The 18,913-nt window shown below is 42.7% G+C and overlaps 2 protein-coding genes across 4 annotated transcripts; one reads left to right on the top strand and one right to left on the bottom strand.

The window, feature by feature from the left end:
* The first annotated feature begins 1,749 nt into the window (after positions 1 to 1,749).
* On the top strand, positions 1,750 to 6,360 carry LOC308315357 (PRA1 family protein 3-like). 3 transcript variants are annotated; one of them, XR_013964017.1, is made up of 5 exons: positions 1,750 to 1,883; positions 2,010 to 2,136; positions 3,149 to 3,366; positions 4,713 to 4,945; positions 6,172 to 6,360. XR_013964017.1 is itself a non-coding variant. In XM_080763300.1 (5 exons), the coding sequence occupies exons 1-5, from the start codon at positions 1,826 to 1,828 to the stop codon at positions 6,213 to 6,215; spliced, it is 606 nt and encodes a 201-aa protein (XP_080619426.1). In that variant the 5' UTR covers positions 1,750 to 1,825; the 3' UTR covers positions 6,216 to 6,360. The 3 variants fall into 3 exon arrangements, 2 of the variants coding, with proteins under 2 accessions (XP_080619426.1, XP_080619427.1); XM_080763300.1 differs by having other exon boundaries at positions 4,713 to 4,871; XM_080763301.1 differs by having other exon boundaries at positions 4,713 to 6,360.
* Positions 6,361 to 11,185: 4,825 nt separating this feature from the next.
* Positions 11,186 to 18,158, bottom strand: lmod3 (leiomodin 3 (fetal)). The gene is made up of 6 exons (XM_080763799.1): positions 17,651 to 18,158; positions 15,702 to 16,460; positions 14,745 to 15,094; positions 14,028 to 14,210; positions 13,308 to 13,836; positions 11,186 to 11,447 (listed from the first exon to the last, which is right to left on the bottom strand). The coding sequence occupies exons 1-6, from the start codon at positions 17,942 to 17,944 to the stop codon at positions 11,400 to 11,402; spliced, it is 2,163 nt and encodes a 720-aa protein (XP_080619925.1). The 5' UTR covers positions 17,945 to 18,158; the 3' UTR covers positions 11,186 to 11,399.
* Between the last annotated feature and the right edge of the window lie 755 nt (positions 18,159 to 18,913).

The raw sequence follows: 18,913 nt of genomic DNA on the forward strand, positions 1-18,913 counted from the left end.
AAATTCCCCGACCTGCACCAAGGACGAAACCTTAATTTATTGCACTAGCCGTGCAAGGTGGGAAGGCAAGACGGCTGAATTAGCTCGCGCCAAATGTTCTGTCGAAATCCGATCATTCGACGGTCAATATCTGTTGTTCCCTCAATTTCTGCAAGATCTCCAAAACTACCCCAGCGGCCAAGCCTCAGTGACAGACATGAACTTCCTCACACGGCATACCTCCGGTGCCGCTCGGGAGGCCCTCTCGCACATATAAGCCCTATTTGGGCATATACGGAAGCCATGAGGAAGCTCCAGGAGAAGTACGGCAATCCCAGTGACCTCCTTGTCCAACAGGCACAAGACTGGCTACCAGTACTGGACTTGGCCGACTACGGGCTACTGGCTGAGTTCCTCTGCAACCTCCAGGACCGACTAGAGGCCATGCCTAGTGGAACGGATCGAGCGAACTTCATCATGAGATCCATTGTCGGAAAGCTACCAGAGCGATCACGAGTTGCATGGACAAGACAAGAAGTAGACACGGCAGTAACTCCTCCCAGGACAGAGAATTTCACCCTGATAAATCCAGGCCATCATACCGCCAGGATCGCTCCCCCGAACGGAATTATCGTCAATCGGACAAAACATGCAGCCCCTTAGACAAAACATGCGGCCCCTTAGCCCTTAGCGGGCCGCAAAACATGCGGCCTGCAACGTCCAAAGTCAAAACCGAACAAAGTCAGGCCGACTAGGCTAGGCCGGCTAGGATTCGCCATCCTGGTATTCTCATTGATAGCCGTAGTTGTCGCTCGTAGAGGGACACGCCCCAGACAATTACAAATCACAGTGGGCAACCAGGAGCTACTATGTCCCAGCATCTACCAGAGGAACGATTGGCTAATGATAATTGACACGAGCGCTTCGCAGCCTGGCAACCCGCCAGGGCCACAGACGAGACCACGTGCAGCCATGGCCGAACTCCCGGGCGGAGGGCCTACCCAGTCTCAGATCAATCATGAAGCAACAAGAGCCCGCACTCCCAACAGTCCCCCGTGGACACGACCCCACGCTCAGCTATGGCGCATCCTCTATTCATCATTCCAGGACCAGGACCTGGAATTACAGCACCTGGAATCCAGGTGCTGTAAGGCTCCCAACCATGGCAAGCTCTAGTGCGACAACGCGATCCTCTAGGATCCTACTTACGTCACTAGAGCAAAGAAGGCAGAAATCAAAACGACCCGTCACCGTGACCGACCTAAGAAGTGAATCCGCTAGGGGACCCACGGGGGAATGTTGTCACGGAAACGGTTAGTGGCGTGACGTCAGGCCACGACGTCACGCCACCCTATAAAGTACAGCGCAGAAGAGAAGACAGATCATTGCAGTTTTTTAGAGATTGAGATAGAGAGAGCAGAAGAGAGATTACCTTCAGTGTTCCAGATACCCAGTTAGAAGTGCCCTATACATCTAAGACTCGGACGAACTCAGAGTACCAGCGTCAGCGAAGACCGACCAGGGTGCCAGTTCAGTAAGGAGGAGATCAATATAAATAAAATATACATAATCATAATATACATAATCATATAAAAAGGGGTAGGCCTACTTGCGTCTACACCACTTAAGCTCTACATAAAAAGGGATACTCGCGTCTACACTGCTTGCTTATTTTTGGCTTGTTTTCATAGAAATCTGGCAACACATGGTTGCATGTGTCAGCTGGTGCTGAACAGGCCTGATCAGCTGACCAGAACTGTCAGAAAAGAAAGAGACAGTCAGACAGAACCACAGGACAGAACGGAACGCAGACAGTTTGGACGGTCTACTCTGCTTTGGATCCAACATGGCGTCAGGCAGGATGGAGCTGGCTCCGATCAGACCATGGGATGACTTCTGCCCAGGTTCGTATAGTAGAATAATAATATAGTTCTTGTTTATTAACATATAGTAATTAACCATGGGATGACTTAACCCCCAGGTAGTAAGTAGGATGAGAATATATAGTTATAGAATGATATGTTAACCAGGTTCTGACCGCTTCGCCAAGCCGGACTTTGGAGATCTGACCAAATGGAACAACAGAGTTATAAACAACCTGCTGTACTACCAGACCAACTACTTCCTGGCAGCTATCCTGGTCTTCATCATAGTAGGGTAAGACTAATATAAAATATAACATATTAATATAGTCCTTATCATAGTAGTTTAAGTTATAATTATACTATTATTTATCATTACCATCCTGGTGTTCATCATAGCAGGGTAAGCACAGGCCAGGGTAATTAACTGACAGCTGAGCTAACTAGTAGAGCTTTTGGGCTTTATTGTGTGTGTGTGTGTGTGTGTGTGTGTGTCTGTGTGCGTGTGTGTGTGTGTGTCGGCTGTCCGATGGGGTATGATGAATGGGGCTTAAATGAGGCTGCATTCTTTTCTGACCCCCCCGCCCACATACACACACCCATCATGAGTCATGATTAAAACATTTATATATGACTAACCATCTATTTATGTATGACTGAGAATCTTTATATGGTTCTCATGCCACTGTACCACCGTTACTTACTTGTAAATACATTTTGCATTTACAATTTTACAATGTAGTCATTTATAATCAAACATAGTTACGAGGCGAGGAAACGATGTTCAAGTTGCTAGCTCAAACATACTGAGCCCAGATGTATTCCCTTGCCGTAGCAGCACAAACTAACCCGAGGTTGAGGGTGGGTCACTGATGTAAAAACAAATACACAGAGTGGCTAGCCCAAAGCTAATCATATCAGAACGTACCGTGTCTCCCAGTCCACAGTCTATGGTGTGAGTCGGTCTTGGCTGGAGAGAAGGTTACGGTTAAAGTCCTACTATTTGTCACATGCATTGCTCGATATACAAAATTTGTTCTCCGCGTTAGACCCATGTCTTGGAACGGTGAGCCGCAGCCATGCTGCGTTTGGGAATATTTTGTAGTTGATCTAACCACCCAATAACAACCCTCCAGTCCCATTTTTACAGTCATCAGGTACAGGTGTGACCCAGCTGGGGATCGAACCCCGACCTCCCAGTTTCAGGGCGGACACTCAGGCCACAAGGCCACTGAGCTGGTATAAGAACAGATCTATGTGGTCACTATAGTCTTCATGTTAATATATTATATTTATATTATGTTCAGGTTCCTCAACCCTATGGGTATGTTCCTGGGGGGTACAGTGGTGACCCTGGTGTTCATGGGGTCGGTCTGGGCTGGAGAGAACAAATCGATGATCAAGAACTTCAAGAAGAAGAACCCGACACTCTTCATGGTGGCGGTGATGGGAACCTCCTACTTCCTGTTGTCTCTGTGTGGAGGAGTGATGGTGTTCATCTTCGGTCTGTCCTTCCCTCTACTCTGTGAGTACATGCACACACAGATGTATTGTCACAGCACAGATTTACAAAGTAAAAGAGTGGGTGAAATTCGTTTTTGTTTGTAGTTCCCATCGTATTGTTTTTCCATACAGTAGATGATAGAAAAAAGGGGTGGGGGCAAGGGTTAAAGGAGATCATGAAAAGAGACAAGGTCAAAACAAATCGACATAGTTACACATAAACCTGAGATGAGGTACTGTATAAAGGTGTGTGAGCATACTCTAAATATGCTAACCTCTAGTAGGCCTACATAACCTCTAAATAACCTGTGCATAGGACTGCTTTACTATTACATTGCAGTGCTACAGGCTGAAGTGGTGTCTGGATATTGTACTCACCTCATGGGAAAGTGTTCATCTTGGTTGAATTAATTCTGGTGAAAACCATTGAGCACAATGATGATGCATAAATAACTGATCTGTTAAATAAACCAGTTCTTCTATCAGTTCCTGTCATTACTGAAGGAAACACATTGGCATCAGTACAGTTCCTCTGTCACTATGAATTAACTTAAATAATTAAACACATTTGAAAAGCAGCCTGACATCAACACACCACTACACTTGGGGTGGCAGTGGCTCAGGGGTAGAGTTGCCTGACAGATTGGTTGTCAGTTTGACACTGGTTTGGAGGCAGTTCCACTGTGAGGCCCCTATCCTTTACAACTTTACATTTAAAGCAGCCAGGAAGGCTCACAAAAGCTTCACTGCTCTGGTGAAAACAAGTGTGTACTTTGTTTACATCTGCTACACTCTGGTGAAAACAAGTGTGTACTTTGTTAACCTGAGTGAAATACTTCTTTAAAAATCACACCCGTGTGAAGTGAGGGGCACTAATATATTAAAGTCTAACTCATGTTGATTAGGTGATGTAATGGTGATGTAAAACAAATGGTGCCAACACAAACATTAAATGCCATTAACAATAAAGAGACAATGAAGGACAATATGACGTAAACTTTCCCTTCATTGTCAATGGCGTTTTTAAAACAAACATTGAACTAAAAACAAACATTAAACCTGTATATATGAGGGGCTAGCCGCTCCTCAAAAATGGGAGGCGAAGTACCCGTCCTCTACCACTAGGTGGAGTCTAAGACTTTGAATGTGCTCCTATTAGTTAGACTGGGTTACACACACACAGCATGACATCAGCCTGCTAAAAACACTGTGTCCAATTCAACAATCCATGACAACCATCAACACAACACGATAACAGCTGCTGTAATCAAATCGTGTGTGTGTGTGTGTGTGTGTGTGTGTGTGTGTGTGTGTGTGTGTGTGTGTGTGTGTGGTGATATTTAACCCCTTGTTCTCCTGGGCCTACAGTGATACTGGTGCATGCCTCTCTGAGGCTGAGGAACATGAAGAACCGTCTGGAGAACAAGATCGAGGGGGCGGGGCTGAAGAGGACGCCCATGGGTGTCATCCTGGATCTCCTGGACCAGCAGGAGGACCGGATGAACAAGATCCAGGACTTCATAGAGAGCAAGTTGAACAAGGAGTGACCTCTGAACCCCACAAACACACTCACACACTTCATAGAGAGCACGTTGAACAAGGTGTGACCTCTGACCACACACACACACCATAGAGAGCAAGTTGAACAAGGAGTGACCTCTGAACCCCCCCCCCCCCACACACACACACACACACACACACACTCACACACTTCATAGAGAGCAAGTTGAACAAGGAGTGACATCTGAACCCTCCCACGGTCCCACCCCCCCCCCCCCACACACACACACACACACACACACACACCATAGAGAGCAAGTTGAAGGTGTGAAGAGAAGACCCTAACCCCACCCATCCACAGATCTTCTTAGAGAGCCCCCCCCCCCCCCCCCCCCCCCAAATGGGTTAAACCTAACCGAAAGGTCAAATATTAGTTATCAGTGCCATTACTGGAGGGATGGTACCATTATGAATTGGTACCATCCTGTAGATCTGGTGCCATACCATTTATGAAATGTTACTCTCCAGATCTCAACACAAACGGAGCAGTGAGAACAAGCGGACACACAAACCAAACACCCAAAGCCAAATGTCCCTTATATGGACAAGAAAGTTTAACTTGACCTTTGACTCATCCAGCGCTGACCAATGGGAAGCGATTCTACAAACTAAACATATTTGATCTTTAGGTCGGTTATGTGGGGCGTGCAGCACCGTCGTATGGGGAAGCATAAATCTGGCATGAGAGGATGAGGATTGTTTTTTCTTTTTAGATTTTTTTGTCATCATATTGTATTGTTAGATAATCTATTATTAATGACACATTTATACTGGATATAAAATGAGCTTTAAGAGGTTGTTGTGTATTATTATTATTATTATTACCCTTATTATTATTTATGCTATCTATGTAGTGCTAAATCACCCTTTATGTCTAATGTTGGTTTACATGCTGTTAAGTTTGCACATTCACTCACTGTATGAATGATAGAAATGGAGACACAGACGCCAACATTCTCCTCTGTTCAATGAAAAGACAAAACCATGCTAGTTAAACCAAAACACAACATTTACATGAAGTTGAGTTCATCAGTGTCATGGTTTAAGAGAGAGACTTTATTTATCTCATTTAACAATCATGGTTTAGAGAGAGACGGTATTTATTTCACTTAACAAATGTCTGCATGTCAGAAGTAATTATCGTAATGTCTATTTGCATGTTAAGGCAATTAGATATACATGTACTGCAGCTTGAAAATATTATAAAATGTGTCCAAATAACTGAATAAATATAGGAAATCTGAACTATATCATTTTTCTTCCTCAGGTGGTGAAATGCAGTCAAATGTTAGTGGAAATACCAAAATATGAGCAAATAGCAATAATAATATTATAATATCCTTCATGTTGGAATCATGTTCAATTCCGAGACCTGGTTATCTCTGCAGTTTGTATATTTATGTGACCTGACCAATTAACATAATATAATATATAATAAACATATATTTGATATTAAGCACTCCTAAGCCCTATTTGTAATTTGCTGTATGACGGTGGTGCAGTTCATATTGTCATCTAAAACTATGAGGAACAAAATAAAAACGAAGCTATGATGACTAAGATGACGCTGCCATGCTCCGAAAATAGCCAATCTACAAGCTTTTAGATCGTCTATTTTCTTGGCAGAGCATGAAAGCACTATTATTTTTGTGAGGATTTCTGAACATTCAGTAAAAAAGAACCCTCCTGACAGCTATGCAATATTTAAAATGGACGGCAAATGCATTTTTATTGGTTGAATTCATTTCATTTGTTATTCATGTCTGTTTTTCTTTTACATTTTAATGTGTTTGTATTTTCATAATAGAGCATGCCAAGAAAATAAAGTGCTGATGTTTTCAAAAGCACACAAATATTACATCACATCAACATCTGTAATGTTTGTCTCCCCTGCATTAGTAAATAACTCAACATTAATGTTACTGTGGTATTTACATGTTCTGTTACAGTAATGAATATAATCAAATTATGTTCCTTGTAAAGTAGAAAAGATAATGTGCATTTTATATTTTGACGTTTCTCACATGAAGTGTGGATATTTGTCACATTAACATTAAGTGTGTGCATGCTAATCTCACTAACGGATGATCCTATAAAGCAGTGATACTCAACCTCAGGCCCGCGGGCCACATCAGGCCCGCGGGACCATTATGACTGGCCCACCAATGAAAATCTAAAAAAAAGAAGAAAAAAAAATCTGGAAATGAAATAAAAATAAATAAATCTGAATGAAGTTATCTTTAATTACATTATTATAAGTAATACTATTAGAGTTGTACTATTACTCGAACGAAAATAAAAGCTTGGGGGGGGGGGGGGGGGAGATGCAATGCAAATGAAAGACATAACTGTGTATCCCTATTCCCTGACATAATTTTATAGCTAAACGGACAGAATTCTATTTTATTTGAATGATGAAACCCAGCTGCCATTAATAGTTGGAAATGGAAATGGAAATTGCGGAAATTGCGGAAATTGTAATTGCGGAAATGGTGGAAATGGAAATTGCGGAAATGCTGAAATGGAAATTGCGGAAATGGTAATTGCGGAAATGGTGGAAATGGAAATTGCGGAAGTTGCGGAAATGGAATTGAGGAAATTGCGGAAATGGAAATTGAGGAAATTGCGGAAATGGAAATTGAAGAAATGGTAATTGCGGAAATTGCGGAAATTGCTCTTCACTTATAGCTATCTATTTTCAGGTAGATTGTTTTATTTTACTCAGTCAGCCATATCACTACTCATTTTTTTTCATGAAAAAGGTCATAGCTGGGTAATCTATTTTCAGGCAAATTGTGTTTATTGTATTTTATTTTACTCAGCCATAACAATTTATTTTCTGTTAACCAACTTGCTGGCTGGCAGGCAGGCAGACAGCTACTCATAGACAGGCAGACAGACAGACAGCTACTCATGGAGAATTGGACAGGCAGGCAGTCAGACAGCTACTCATAGACAGGCAGACAGACAGCTACTCATGGAGAATTGGACAGGCAGGCAGACAGCTACTCATGGACAATTGGACAGGCAGGAAGGCAGACAGCTACTCATAGACAGACAGACAGCTACTCATGGACAATTGGACAGGCAGGAAGGTAGACAGCTACTCATAGACAGACAGACAGCTACTCATAGACAATTGGGCAGGCAGGCAGACAGCTACTCATAGACAGACAGACAGCTACTCATGGACAATTGGACAGGCAGGAAGGCAGACAGCTACTCATAGACAGGCAGACAGACAGCTATACTCATGGACAATTAGGCAGGCAGGCAGACAGCTACTCATAGACAGGCAGACAGACAGCTACTCATGGACAATTAGGCAGGCAGGCAGACAGCTACTCAGACAGGCAGACAGACAGACAGCTACTCATGGACAATTGGACAGGCAGGCAGACAGACAGCTACTCATAGACAGGCAGGCAGACAGCTACTCATAGACAGGCAGACAGCTACTCATTGACAGACAGACAAATAACTACTCATGGACAGACAGACAGACAGGCAGGCAGGCAGGCAGGCAAAGAGCTACTCATGTTATGTTATTATGTTATTATAACAGCTACTCATGTTATGTGCAATAATTTGTGCAGTTATGGAAACAGCTCTTTGTGTTTATGCAAGAAAATGTAACACATTTATTTATTTACATATTGTGTGCATGCACATTGTACTTTGATACATTTTGCGAAAATAAAGCAATTGAAAGAGAGAAGTTATCAAGTATCATTAATGTCGTAATTTTATCTACTGGCCCCTGGCCCCTTGCCATTTTTGTAATGTGGCCCACAGGTAAATCTATTTGAGTATCCCTGCTATAAAGTCTGTATCAGGGGTCTTCAACAGGGGGACCTCAGAGTTACTCCAAATCTGGTGTGGAATGATTTCATTTTTACATTAAACACTTGAACTCTTGCCCCTGTGTTAATAGTCCCTATTCTGGGGGGAACATTAGCAGACAATAGCAGATCTACAAGCTGCGACTTGTGAGCTTGTAGGTCTGATATTCTCTCAGCTGAGCAAAAAAATTACAAAAAAAACCTTGAAGACTCCTACTATAAAGGATTATGGCATAATTCAGTTCTATGTGTTATTGAGTATTAATGGTGTAAACACACATCAATAGCATTGAGTGTAAACACATTCATAACATCAATAGCATTGAGTGTAAACACAGCTGACTGTCAACCATGATAATAAAAGTTGTCAAGTTGACCATCTATAAGGAAGCAGAACTTATTCTCATTTATTTTAAACACATCCTTTGTCTACAATATTCATTCATTCATCACCTGTAAGGCACAACAGAATTTTAATGTTGGTGGTAGAAAATTGGATATTAAAAATCACACACTCTTATCATACTGTATCATCTAGCCTGGCCCTGGTATGGAGGGCGGGTGCTGTCGGGATCATATTGGTTCACCGACCTGAGCGCCAAGTTGCAGCCGCACGTGAGCGTCATTTCCATCCACCAGCTGTTTAAAAACCCGGAAGAGACGCCTGTTCTAGGCGATTTTTGACGCGACGATGTGCTTGCGCCTAATATGTGCTTTGCTCTAAATATGCTAACCTCTAGTAGGCCTACATAACATCTAAATAACCTGTGCATACAGTGCCGGTTCTAGGCCTTTTGAGGCCCTAGGCAACATATTATACAGAGCCCAAAATGTTTATAAACAAATCACAAATGTTTATAAACAAATCACAAATGTTTATAAACAAATCACAAATGTTTATAAACAAATACCAAAATGTTTATAAACAAATCCCATATCCCTTGGTCCTACCCCCCCGACCATGAGACTTACTACAGGTAAACTGGTAGTGGTCCTACCCCCCCCCCCATGAGACTTACAAATCCCAAATGTTTATAAACAAATCCCAAATGTTTATAAACAAATCCCAAATGTTTGTAAACAAATCCCAAATGTTTATAAACAAATCACAAATGTTTATAAACAAATCACAAATGTTTATAAACAAATACCAAATGTTTATAAACAAATACCAAAATGTTTATAAACAAATCCCAAATCCCTTGGTCCTACCCCCCCGACCATGAGACTGGTAGTGGTCCTACCCCCCCATGAGACTTACAAATCCCAAATGTTTATAAACAAATCCCAAATGTTTGTAAACAAATCCCAAATGTTTATAAACAAATCCCAAAATGTTTATAAATAAATCACAAATGTTTATAAACAAATCACAAATGTTTATAAACAAATACCAAAATGTTTATAAACTAATCCCAAATCCCTTGGTCCTACCCCCCCGACCAACAGTGCATAGGACTGCTTTACTATTACATTGCAGTGCTACAGGCTGAAGTGGTGTCTGGATATTGTACTCACCTCGTGGGAAAGTGTTCATCTTGGTTGAATTAATTCTGGTGAAAACCATTGAGCAGAATGATGATGCCAATAAACCAGTTCTTCTATCAGTTCCTGTCATTACTGAAGGAAACACATTGGCATCAGTACAGTTCCTCTGCATGTCACTATGAATTAACTTGAATTTAACTCTAAAAAGAAGAGCTCTCTGCACAGCAGCCATATTGGACAGACATTGGACTTCTTCCTTTATACTTCCTTAACAGGTGTTACCAATGATACTAATAAAGGCTCTGTTCTGTTTAGTGTAGCATAGTGGTTCGAATCTCAAACGTTTTCATTTCAGGACCACCATAACTCAGAGTGTACTTGCCATGCCCCAAGCTGTGCTACTCATAGGCCTGGGATGGAACCCATGACCTGGTGGTCCAAAGGCAAGAGCTCTACTGACTACTATACACAAATGAAACCAAATGGACCCTTACATTTTTAAAACAAAGGCATTGGAATGTTTTTTTAAACATTTTAATGGGGGCACAACATATATTCAGATGGGGGTCTGCAGTCAAATACATGGGGTCCTTGATATGAAAATGTTTGAGAACCAGCTGGTTTAAACATTAGGAAACTACCCTTTAGAAACAAGACCAAATTATCAACTATACACTTTAGAAACACGTCCCAAATAAAGAACTACACTGTAGAAATAAGACCAAATAAACAACTACACTTTAGAAACAAGCCCAAATAATCAACTACACTTTAGAAACAAGCCCAAATAATATACACTTTAGAAACAAGACCCAAATAGCTACACTTTAGAAACAAGACCCAAATAATAAACTACACTTTAGAAACAAGACCAAAAAAATAATTAAACCCACTTATTTACAAGCAACTTGGCAACACTGCTTTTATAGCAACAGACTTTTAACTCCAGTCTTTGTTTTATTTCATTTATTCCAACAAACACTAAGAATTATTCAATACTAATAGATACATACATAGATAACACAATAAATTAATTCATATAATGCAGTGCTATTTCGTTTTGCTTAACAGCCTTAAAAGTATATGATAATGGTAAATATACTAACAGAAGGAAGAAATTAAACATGTTTAAAATACACAGTAACTGGAATATGGATGTATTATTTTAGAAGAGACTTGTTTCAGGAGATTCCAACTGTTTGGGAAGTGGAGTCTGTAGAGAGAGACAAAGATAATGTAATAAGAGGAGGAGGAAGAAGAAGAAGAGAGACAAAGATAATGGTGGAAAAAGTACTCATGTTAAAGGACCACTTTACCACTTTTCAACCTGCTTTCATCTCACTCATTTTCATGATAGGTCTGTGTGTCTCATAGGAGGGCTGTGGGCAGTTCAGAAACCCGTCCACCAGTGACATCATCGATGGTGAATTCAAGCGAATAGAAACTGCAGGCTAACTATTCTCACGATAATAAAAATCTAAATATGTTTAAAAAGAAATCTTATTTAAAAAAAATCTGCCTAGCAATGATGTCACTGGTGGACGGGTTTCTGAACTGCCCACAGCCCTCCTATGAGACACAGACCGAGCAGGAAAAAAATGTGGTGTTTTATCTCACATTAGTGAGGACCAATTATATGAAGATAAGTTCAAAAGTAGTGAAATGGTCCTTTAAGTAAAAGTATCAATAGAAGTTATGCAGGAACGCCCACTGAGTGTCAAAAAACTACTTTCTGGCCTTGACAGCCCATTCATCCAAACAGAAAAGTCCTATTTGATTGCATTAAACAACGTTAAACAATGTTAAACTCACTTTGCATGTTGCTTTGCCACTCAATGTGCCATTCACTTTAATCATGCGCATACTCTCTATAGGCCTACTGCAATATAGAACTGCTCTGTTACAAGTAAAAGTCCGGAATTCAAAGTACAAAAGTATTGGATTCAAATGGTACTTAAAGTATACCAAAAGTAAAAGTAATGTAGGCACTGGGTACCATTTTTACAGTCTTTGGTATGACCCGGCCGGGGATTGAACCCAACCTCCCAGTTTCAGGGCGGACACTCTAACCACAAGGCCACTGTCTGGTACAATGTGTGAAGATTCGTCGCATTGTGAGCTTGTACATCTGTGATTTTAAAATGGGCGAAATGTAGGCCTACAGTGTATATACGTAGGGCTGAAGTGGTTCATACCGTATATGTTTTTGTAATAATAAAAATCTACAAAGTAACTAGTAGTACGTTTTCTAATGAATGTAGTGGAGTAAAAGTACAATATTTGGATCCAAGATGTAGTGGAGTACAAGTAAAAATATTGGAAATTGGAATTACTCAAGTAAACTACAAATACCTCAATGTGTCCGTACACGGACAAATGTGTCCTTGGCAAATGGTTCTTTACACACCATTATTATTATTTTTTATCATATAAGACCCAATTACTGAATGTCAAGTCTCCAGGTTTTCATCAGAATATGTATGACACTTATTTACTATGACACTATATGGCATATTAGGAGTCCAACTACTACTGGATCTCAAACATATTATTTGCAAGGACCCCCTTAACTCTGAGAGTGTACAAATGGAAACAAATGCATCCGTAAGGGTCCATCCGGTTCCATCTGTATACTCTCAGAGTTACAGACCTGTTATGGTCATTCAGGGCTAGCTCTTTATGTTTCTGGTAATATTACTGTCCACTCATTTTGTATGTCCGCGGCAAAATTTTGACAAAAATGTCCACCACAAGCCAACATGGCGATGACCCTTGTAATGTAATTAGTAACTTTCCACCACTGAGAGAAAGAAGATATATCAATGACTCTGTTTGACCTGTTTTGGCCATCATTAGAGCCTATCCAAATGGGTTGAAATGGGGGGTCAAATCAACTAATCAAATGATTCCCGAGTGTGGCACGGCTGCAGCTCACCACTCCTTGGCTGCGGCTCACCGATCCAAGAGATGGGTCAAATGCGGAGATTGGAGAACAAATTTCACTGCGGTAACGCGTGTGTGATAAATCGTACGACTGTAAAGTAATGACTTTTAGTCATTATTATATACTCACAGCTTTGAGATAGGCGATGTTGCTTGTTTTGATCGCGTTGAGCAGATGGTCTCGAGGCGTCTCGTCCACCTTGGCCGGCTCCCTGCGTCGAGGGACGGGTTTAAGAGTCTGAATGACGGCCTTCAGGTTGGGCTTCTCTAACTTCAGGAAGTCGTCATGACCGCTGCCGTCCTCCTCCCGGGCTCTGGACGTCTTCCTGAGCTGGATGCTGGGAAGCTGCGACCTCTGCGCCGGCTCGTCGTCCATGACGAACAGAGGGTTACGTTTCTTGGGTGTCTTTTTGAGCTGGACATCGTTCAGTGGACTCTCCGCTGGTTCCGCTGCTGCGTTTATTGCCGTCTTTGGAATGTTGCTGTTGTTTGTAGTGCGTTTATATTGTTGTTGTTGTGACTTGGACAGAGACGTGTTGTTGTTCTCTTGTGGTTCTCTGAGGTGTTCCACGTTGGGCAGAACCACGCCGTTCTTGCGCAGGATCTCGTCGGAGGGAACCAGACCGTGTTGCTGCAGCACCTCGATGGGGGGGATGTACCTGAGGAGGAAACAACGGTGGCAGAAACCTCTTATATATCTCCACATTTTAACCGTTTGCTTTTGTTTTTCGTGTAAATTAACGGTCCTACTTGATCATACCTCAGGGTCACACAAAAGCATCTGCAGCATAGGAGGCAGGTTGATCTTACCCTAACATCTGCAGCAGACCAGGAGGCAGGTTGATCTTACCCTAACATCTGCAGCAGACCAGGAGGCAGGTTGAGGCTGTTCTCGTACATCTGCATGACCTCCTTCTTCTCCCGGACCTCCTGCAGCCTCTGCTCCTCCTTCCTCTGCTGCCTCTGATGGTCCAGGTTCCTGGTCAGCAGGTTGGTCACCACCATCCTGGGCCCCGGCTGCTCAAAGTGGTACCTGTACATTAATACATTTATTATTATTATGTTTCAATATGGCCATTAAAACATAGTTTTACCACTTTCTGTACACTTTTAAAATCACACCAAAGTGAAGTGAGTGGTGAACTCCGTGTGGGGGTCCCCGGAACATCCAGACCCCCAGGAACGCGGCCAGGGAGCCGGGCCAGTTCCCGGCGAGCCGCCCCACGTCCAAAACAGTTGAGAAATGACAGAGTTACCGTGTGGGGGTCCCTCTACTGTACTGTACTGTACTGTACTGTACACTTGGTGATGAAAACCAACCAAACGCTATTTTCGTGCTCGGACACAGGGACCCAGGGATACAGGAACACAGCCAGCCAGAGACACACAAAGCTCCGTATAGGAGTGGTTGCACCACTCAAAAAATATTCCCCTAGTATAATCTTCCCCTAGTATCCCCCTATAGTATACGGTAACCTGATGATCAAGTTTTAGGGGTTGGTAAAATCAAGGCACTCCATCTTTAAGGGCGACTTACCCCATCTTCAACATTTTAGGAACAACTTACCCCATCTTAAGGAGGGTATTGTTGGCCTTCAGCAGCCGTGAGATCTCCATCTCGGCGTGGTGTCCCAGCATGTGTCTCTGGTTGTGGAAGCGCAGCTCCGTCAGCGTCTCGTTGAACTGGAGGCAGCGGATGATGGCCACGATGCCCTTCCCCGTCACGAAGTTGGACTCGATGTTGAGCGTGGCGATGCTGCGGTTCTCGCGGAGCATGTTGGCCAGGTTGAAGGCGATGTTCTCGTCCACCCCCGTGTTGGTGATGCTGAAGGTCTTCACGTGCTTGTTCTTCTTCAGGGCGTCCACATAGTCCAGGAGCATGGCCTTGGGAATGTTCTCAATGTTGTTGAGGTTGACCTGGAATTTATTGAGTCATATATCAGACACATTTATCAAGGTAAACAAGGTATGCACCTACAGAAGTTATTGTAACTACCCCCGTCAGGGGTAGGGCTCGATATCATTATGCTTCTCCCTGTCCCCTTTTCCAGCATCTTGGACTATTTATTATGTCAAATGTACTTGAAAACTTGTACCATGGACTTTATCCCTGGTCTTGCCAAATTACACTAATGGACAATGTATGCACCCCATTAAGGAGCTGGAAATTAACTGAATGCAGAGAGACAGTGTAGTGTCTCTGTAAACTAGGATCACAGGTAAACAAAAACAATGAACCTATAGCATCTGTACATTTTAAACTATAGGATACCAGGTAACATAGCATCTGCCTAAACAACATGTTATCTAAATAATATTCTGTACATTTGAAATGTGTGTCCAATGGACCCTTTCAAGGTCTGTTACTCTGAGTGTACTGTCAGAGTAGAGTAGTATCTAAATTACATGTTAAAACTCTGCATGAGTCTATTACGGTATTATTCTTATAATTATTGATCTATTATTATAATAATAATTATTATTATTATTATTATTACCACCCTTATTATTATTATTATTATACCTCTGTAACACTGGGGTTGTTCTTGCGTATCTTGTCCAGAGTGGTGTCCAGGTTGGTCTCATTTCCAGACGGTCTGGAGGTCAGCTTGATGGCTCCCATCATCCCCGGCAGCGACAGAGTCGGGAGTTTCAGTTTGTTGATCTTCTTCACCTCCACTCTCTCCACCGGGGGGGTTTCTTCGTTGGTTTTGTTCGGAGACGAGGAAGCCGGGACGTCTCTGGAGGGCTGAGCTTCTTCTTCTCCGTCTTGAATTAGTGGCAAACTTTGATTTGAGTCTAGACACGCCGAGGGCTCCTTCTTCTTCTGTGGTTCTGGAGACAGTTGCTGTTTGTTGTTGTTATTCTGAGCTTTTGGACTGTCTTCTTCACCTTCTTCACCTCTTTTTTCTGCGGCTGGTTTGACCACTTCTTTCTCCTCCACTTCCTCGTTGATTTCCTCGACCACTTCCTCTCCTCCACCTCCGCCAGCCTCCTCTTCCTCCACTACTTCCTCTTCTTCCACTTCTTCTTCTTCTTCCTTTTCCTCTTCCTCTTTCCTGACAGGTTCCCTTTTCCTCTCTGCTTCCTCTTTTCTCTCTGCTTCCTCTTTTCTCTCTGCTTCCTTTTTCCTCTCCGCTTCCTTTTTCCTCTCCGCTGCCTTTTTCCATTCTGCTTCCTTTTTCCTCTCTTCTTCCTCTTTCCTCTCTTCTTCCTCTTTCCTCTCTTCTTCCTCTTTCCTCACTTCTTCCTCTTTCCTCTCCGCTTCCTCATTAAGAATTTTCTGATGAAGGCAAAGAAACAGAATAGGGTTAGACTTAAACCACCTTTAAGACACCTTCTAAATCAGTAGTACTCTGTACTCATACTTTCAATATTTATTTCAAAAATGTTCAAAAATAGTAGATGTAGGCCTACACGCGTTTGCAGTGTGGCACAAAGCGACATGCTGTGAGCTTGTAAATCGGCTATTTTCTGAATTGTCAACGCAACAATATAAAATGCTTTCAATGTTATGTTGAAAGCATGTTATGGTAGCCTTGCATAGCCAGCCTTCATCTGCCTTCCCAATGCATTTTGCCCTAGGCAGATTAACTCTGGTCCCTCTCAATTGTGTGAGGACTTCACAAAGCGGTGTAGAGCCAACCAGATTTGTCTGGAACCAGGCTATAACCAACCAGGGCCCAGGAATACCAACAAAGTCGCCCTTTTACCAACTCACACCGGACGTACAGCTAGCCGGCGGAACGTCAGCTTGGTATTCCTAAAGTATAACCCAAGTGAATTATGCTAAACCTATGTTAAACCTAACCTTAACCTCAGTAAAACGGTGCCAAAGCGTAACCCTCTTCCTAAACTTAACCCCAGTAAAAACTATACATAACCCTAAACGTATTTCTAATCTTATTCTCAGTAAAACAAAATAAAGAATACAAGAACCGCCGCACCGAGCAGTCGGTGTGAAGTCGGCGGGAAAAAAAGAGGGCGAGATGGATTATGGGCGACGGTACATGCCGTACGTTGCCGGGCCCATGCAAATAATTATGGGGCGGGACATTGCAGGTCACCATCAACATCAATATTAGGGACCACCGAGGACAGGCCTACATAACAGTAGACCACAGTACTTGCACGCTCTGCTTGCGCAAGTAATAACACACCAAGTACCGTGCAACTCAGGTCTGTTTTGAATTAAACTGAAAGTGATATTGATTAATTCCAAATATTATATTCTGCGACAGCCCTGGACATGGGTCGTAAGTACCCACTTTGAGAAACCCTGGTGTAGATTCTTTCTCCCAGTATAGATATATTTTATTGTAGTAATATTAGGGCCTATATTAAATGTTAGAATACCTGACTAGGCAGTATGTAGCAGCTGGGGTTCTCTCCTCCATTCTTTCTCCTGGTACAGATATCTTATAGTATTGGATATATTATAGCATATAATAGGCTATAATATTATACTATTACCTGACTAGGCAGTAGTGTAGCAGGAACTCTCTCCTCCTCCACCATGCGTGTAGATTCCTTCTCCCAGTACAGATAGTCCACCAGGCTGCGGTGGTCGAAGGCCGCGGTCGGAGGCTTCTCGGTCTGGTCCTTCTGCCTCTGGCCCACCGGGACCCTCTCATCCGGAGCGATGATGGTGTCCATCTCGCTCTGGAGCTCCTTCAGTTCCTCTGGAGACAACATGGCCAGGAGCTCGTCTTCGTCCATCTCTTCCTCCTCCATGTCCTCGTCTAGATCTCTGTCCCTAGCAGACATGCCGCTTCTAATCTAACGTCTTACTTCTATTAGAGAAGAATACTTTAAATTACTTACTTCTATTGAAGAGAAAACGTTAAACGTCTTACTTCTATTGAAGAGATAAACAGAGACAAAAAAATAAAAGCTGCAACCTTAAAGATAAAAGCTGTAAGCTGCAGCAGATGGTACAGCGCAATGAGTGAAGCCAGAGTGTTGTGACGTTGTCTCTTCTCTCCAGCCTGTTGTTGGAGAGTCTAAAATTAAATGCATGGAGCGAGGTGGAAGATATTTGAGGCTCCACAGGAGGAGGAGGTTGGACTGCACGGGAGCATGTGTCACCCAGCTGCTGCTCTGGGTGGTTCTATGAGGGGTGTGGGGTGGTGGGGGGGGGGGGGGGGGGTAAAGCAGGGGACAGACACTAACAGGTGGAGCTGGACTCAAAGGCCCAGCGGACCAGAACTATGGTTTTTCCAGCTGACCGGGAGTTCTTCCAAACTATTTCCCAGAATTCCCTGGAAGACACTGGCAGTCTGAGAGAGCATCAACGCACTGCTGAACAGCTGACATTGGGAGGGGGGGGGCAATTAAGCCTGATTTACTTCTAAAAATACACTAAGATTAGATTAGCATTAACCACTTGAAACCTAGCATCCTGAACATTTCCTGAAAATAGCCCATCTACAAGTGCGATGTGATCTTGTAGATCTGCTATTTTTGGCCAAGATGTTTGGTGTGGAGTAATCTCTCAAGACAGATTCAGAGCAAAGTATCTTTATTATTTATTTTCTGGTGTTTCGATAGCCTCTCATAGCCATACTAATATCACTGCATGCCATGCAGTGATATTAGTATGGCATGGATGCCTGGGGCAATATGCATTGCAAAGGCAGTTTGAAAGCTGGCTACACAAGGCTAGTGTTTCGATGGGCTCCCAGATTGGGTGTAGAGAGAAAAAAGCACAGTTTACCAAATATTGAGGGTTTAAAG

This window comes from Protomyctophum bolini (genome assembly GCF_963924005.1).
Source record: "Protomyctophum bolini genome assembly, chromosome: 5".
Lineage (NCBI taxonomy): Eukaryota > Metazoa > Chordata > Actinopteri > Myctophiformes > Myctophidae > Protomyctophum > Protomyctophum bolini.

Bases quoted from the DNA above. Each gene is read 5' to 3' on its own strand.
- LOC308315357 (XM_080763300.1), top strand. From the start codon at position 1,826: ATGGCGTCAGGCAGGATGGAGCTGGCTCCGATCAGACCATGGGATGAC. The intron at 2,137-3,148 runs GTAAGACTAATA...TATTATGTTCAG, and splicing joins CTGGTCTTCATCATAGTAGG to GTTCCTCAACCCTATGGGTA. The intron at 4,872-6,171 runs GCAAGTTGAACA...TTTCTTCCTCAG, and splicing joins GATCCAGGACTTCATAGAGA to GTGGTGAAATGCAGTCAAAT.
- lmod3 (XM_080763799.1), bottom strand. From the start codon at position 17,944: ATGTCTGCTAGGGACAGAGATCTAGACGAGGACATGGAGGAGGAAGAG. The intron at 16,461-17,650 runs GTAATAGTATAA...TGCCTTCATCAG, and splicing joins CTACACTACTGCCTAGTCAG to AAAATTCTTAATGAGGAAGC. The intron at 15,095-15,701 runs GTATAATAATAA...AATAAATTCCAG, and splicing joins ACAACCCCAGTGTTACAGAG to GTCAACCTCAACAACATTGA.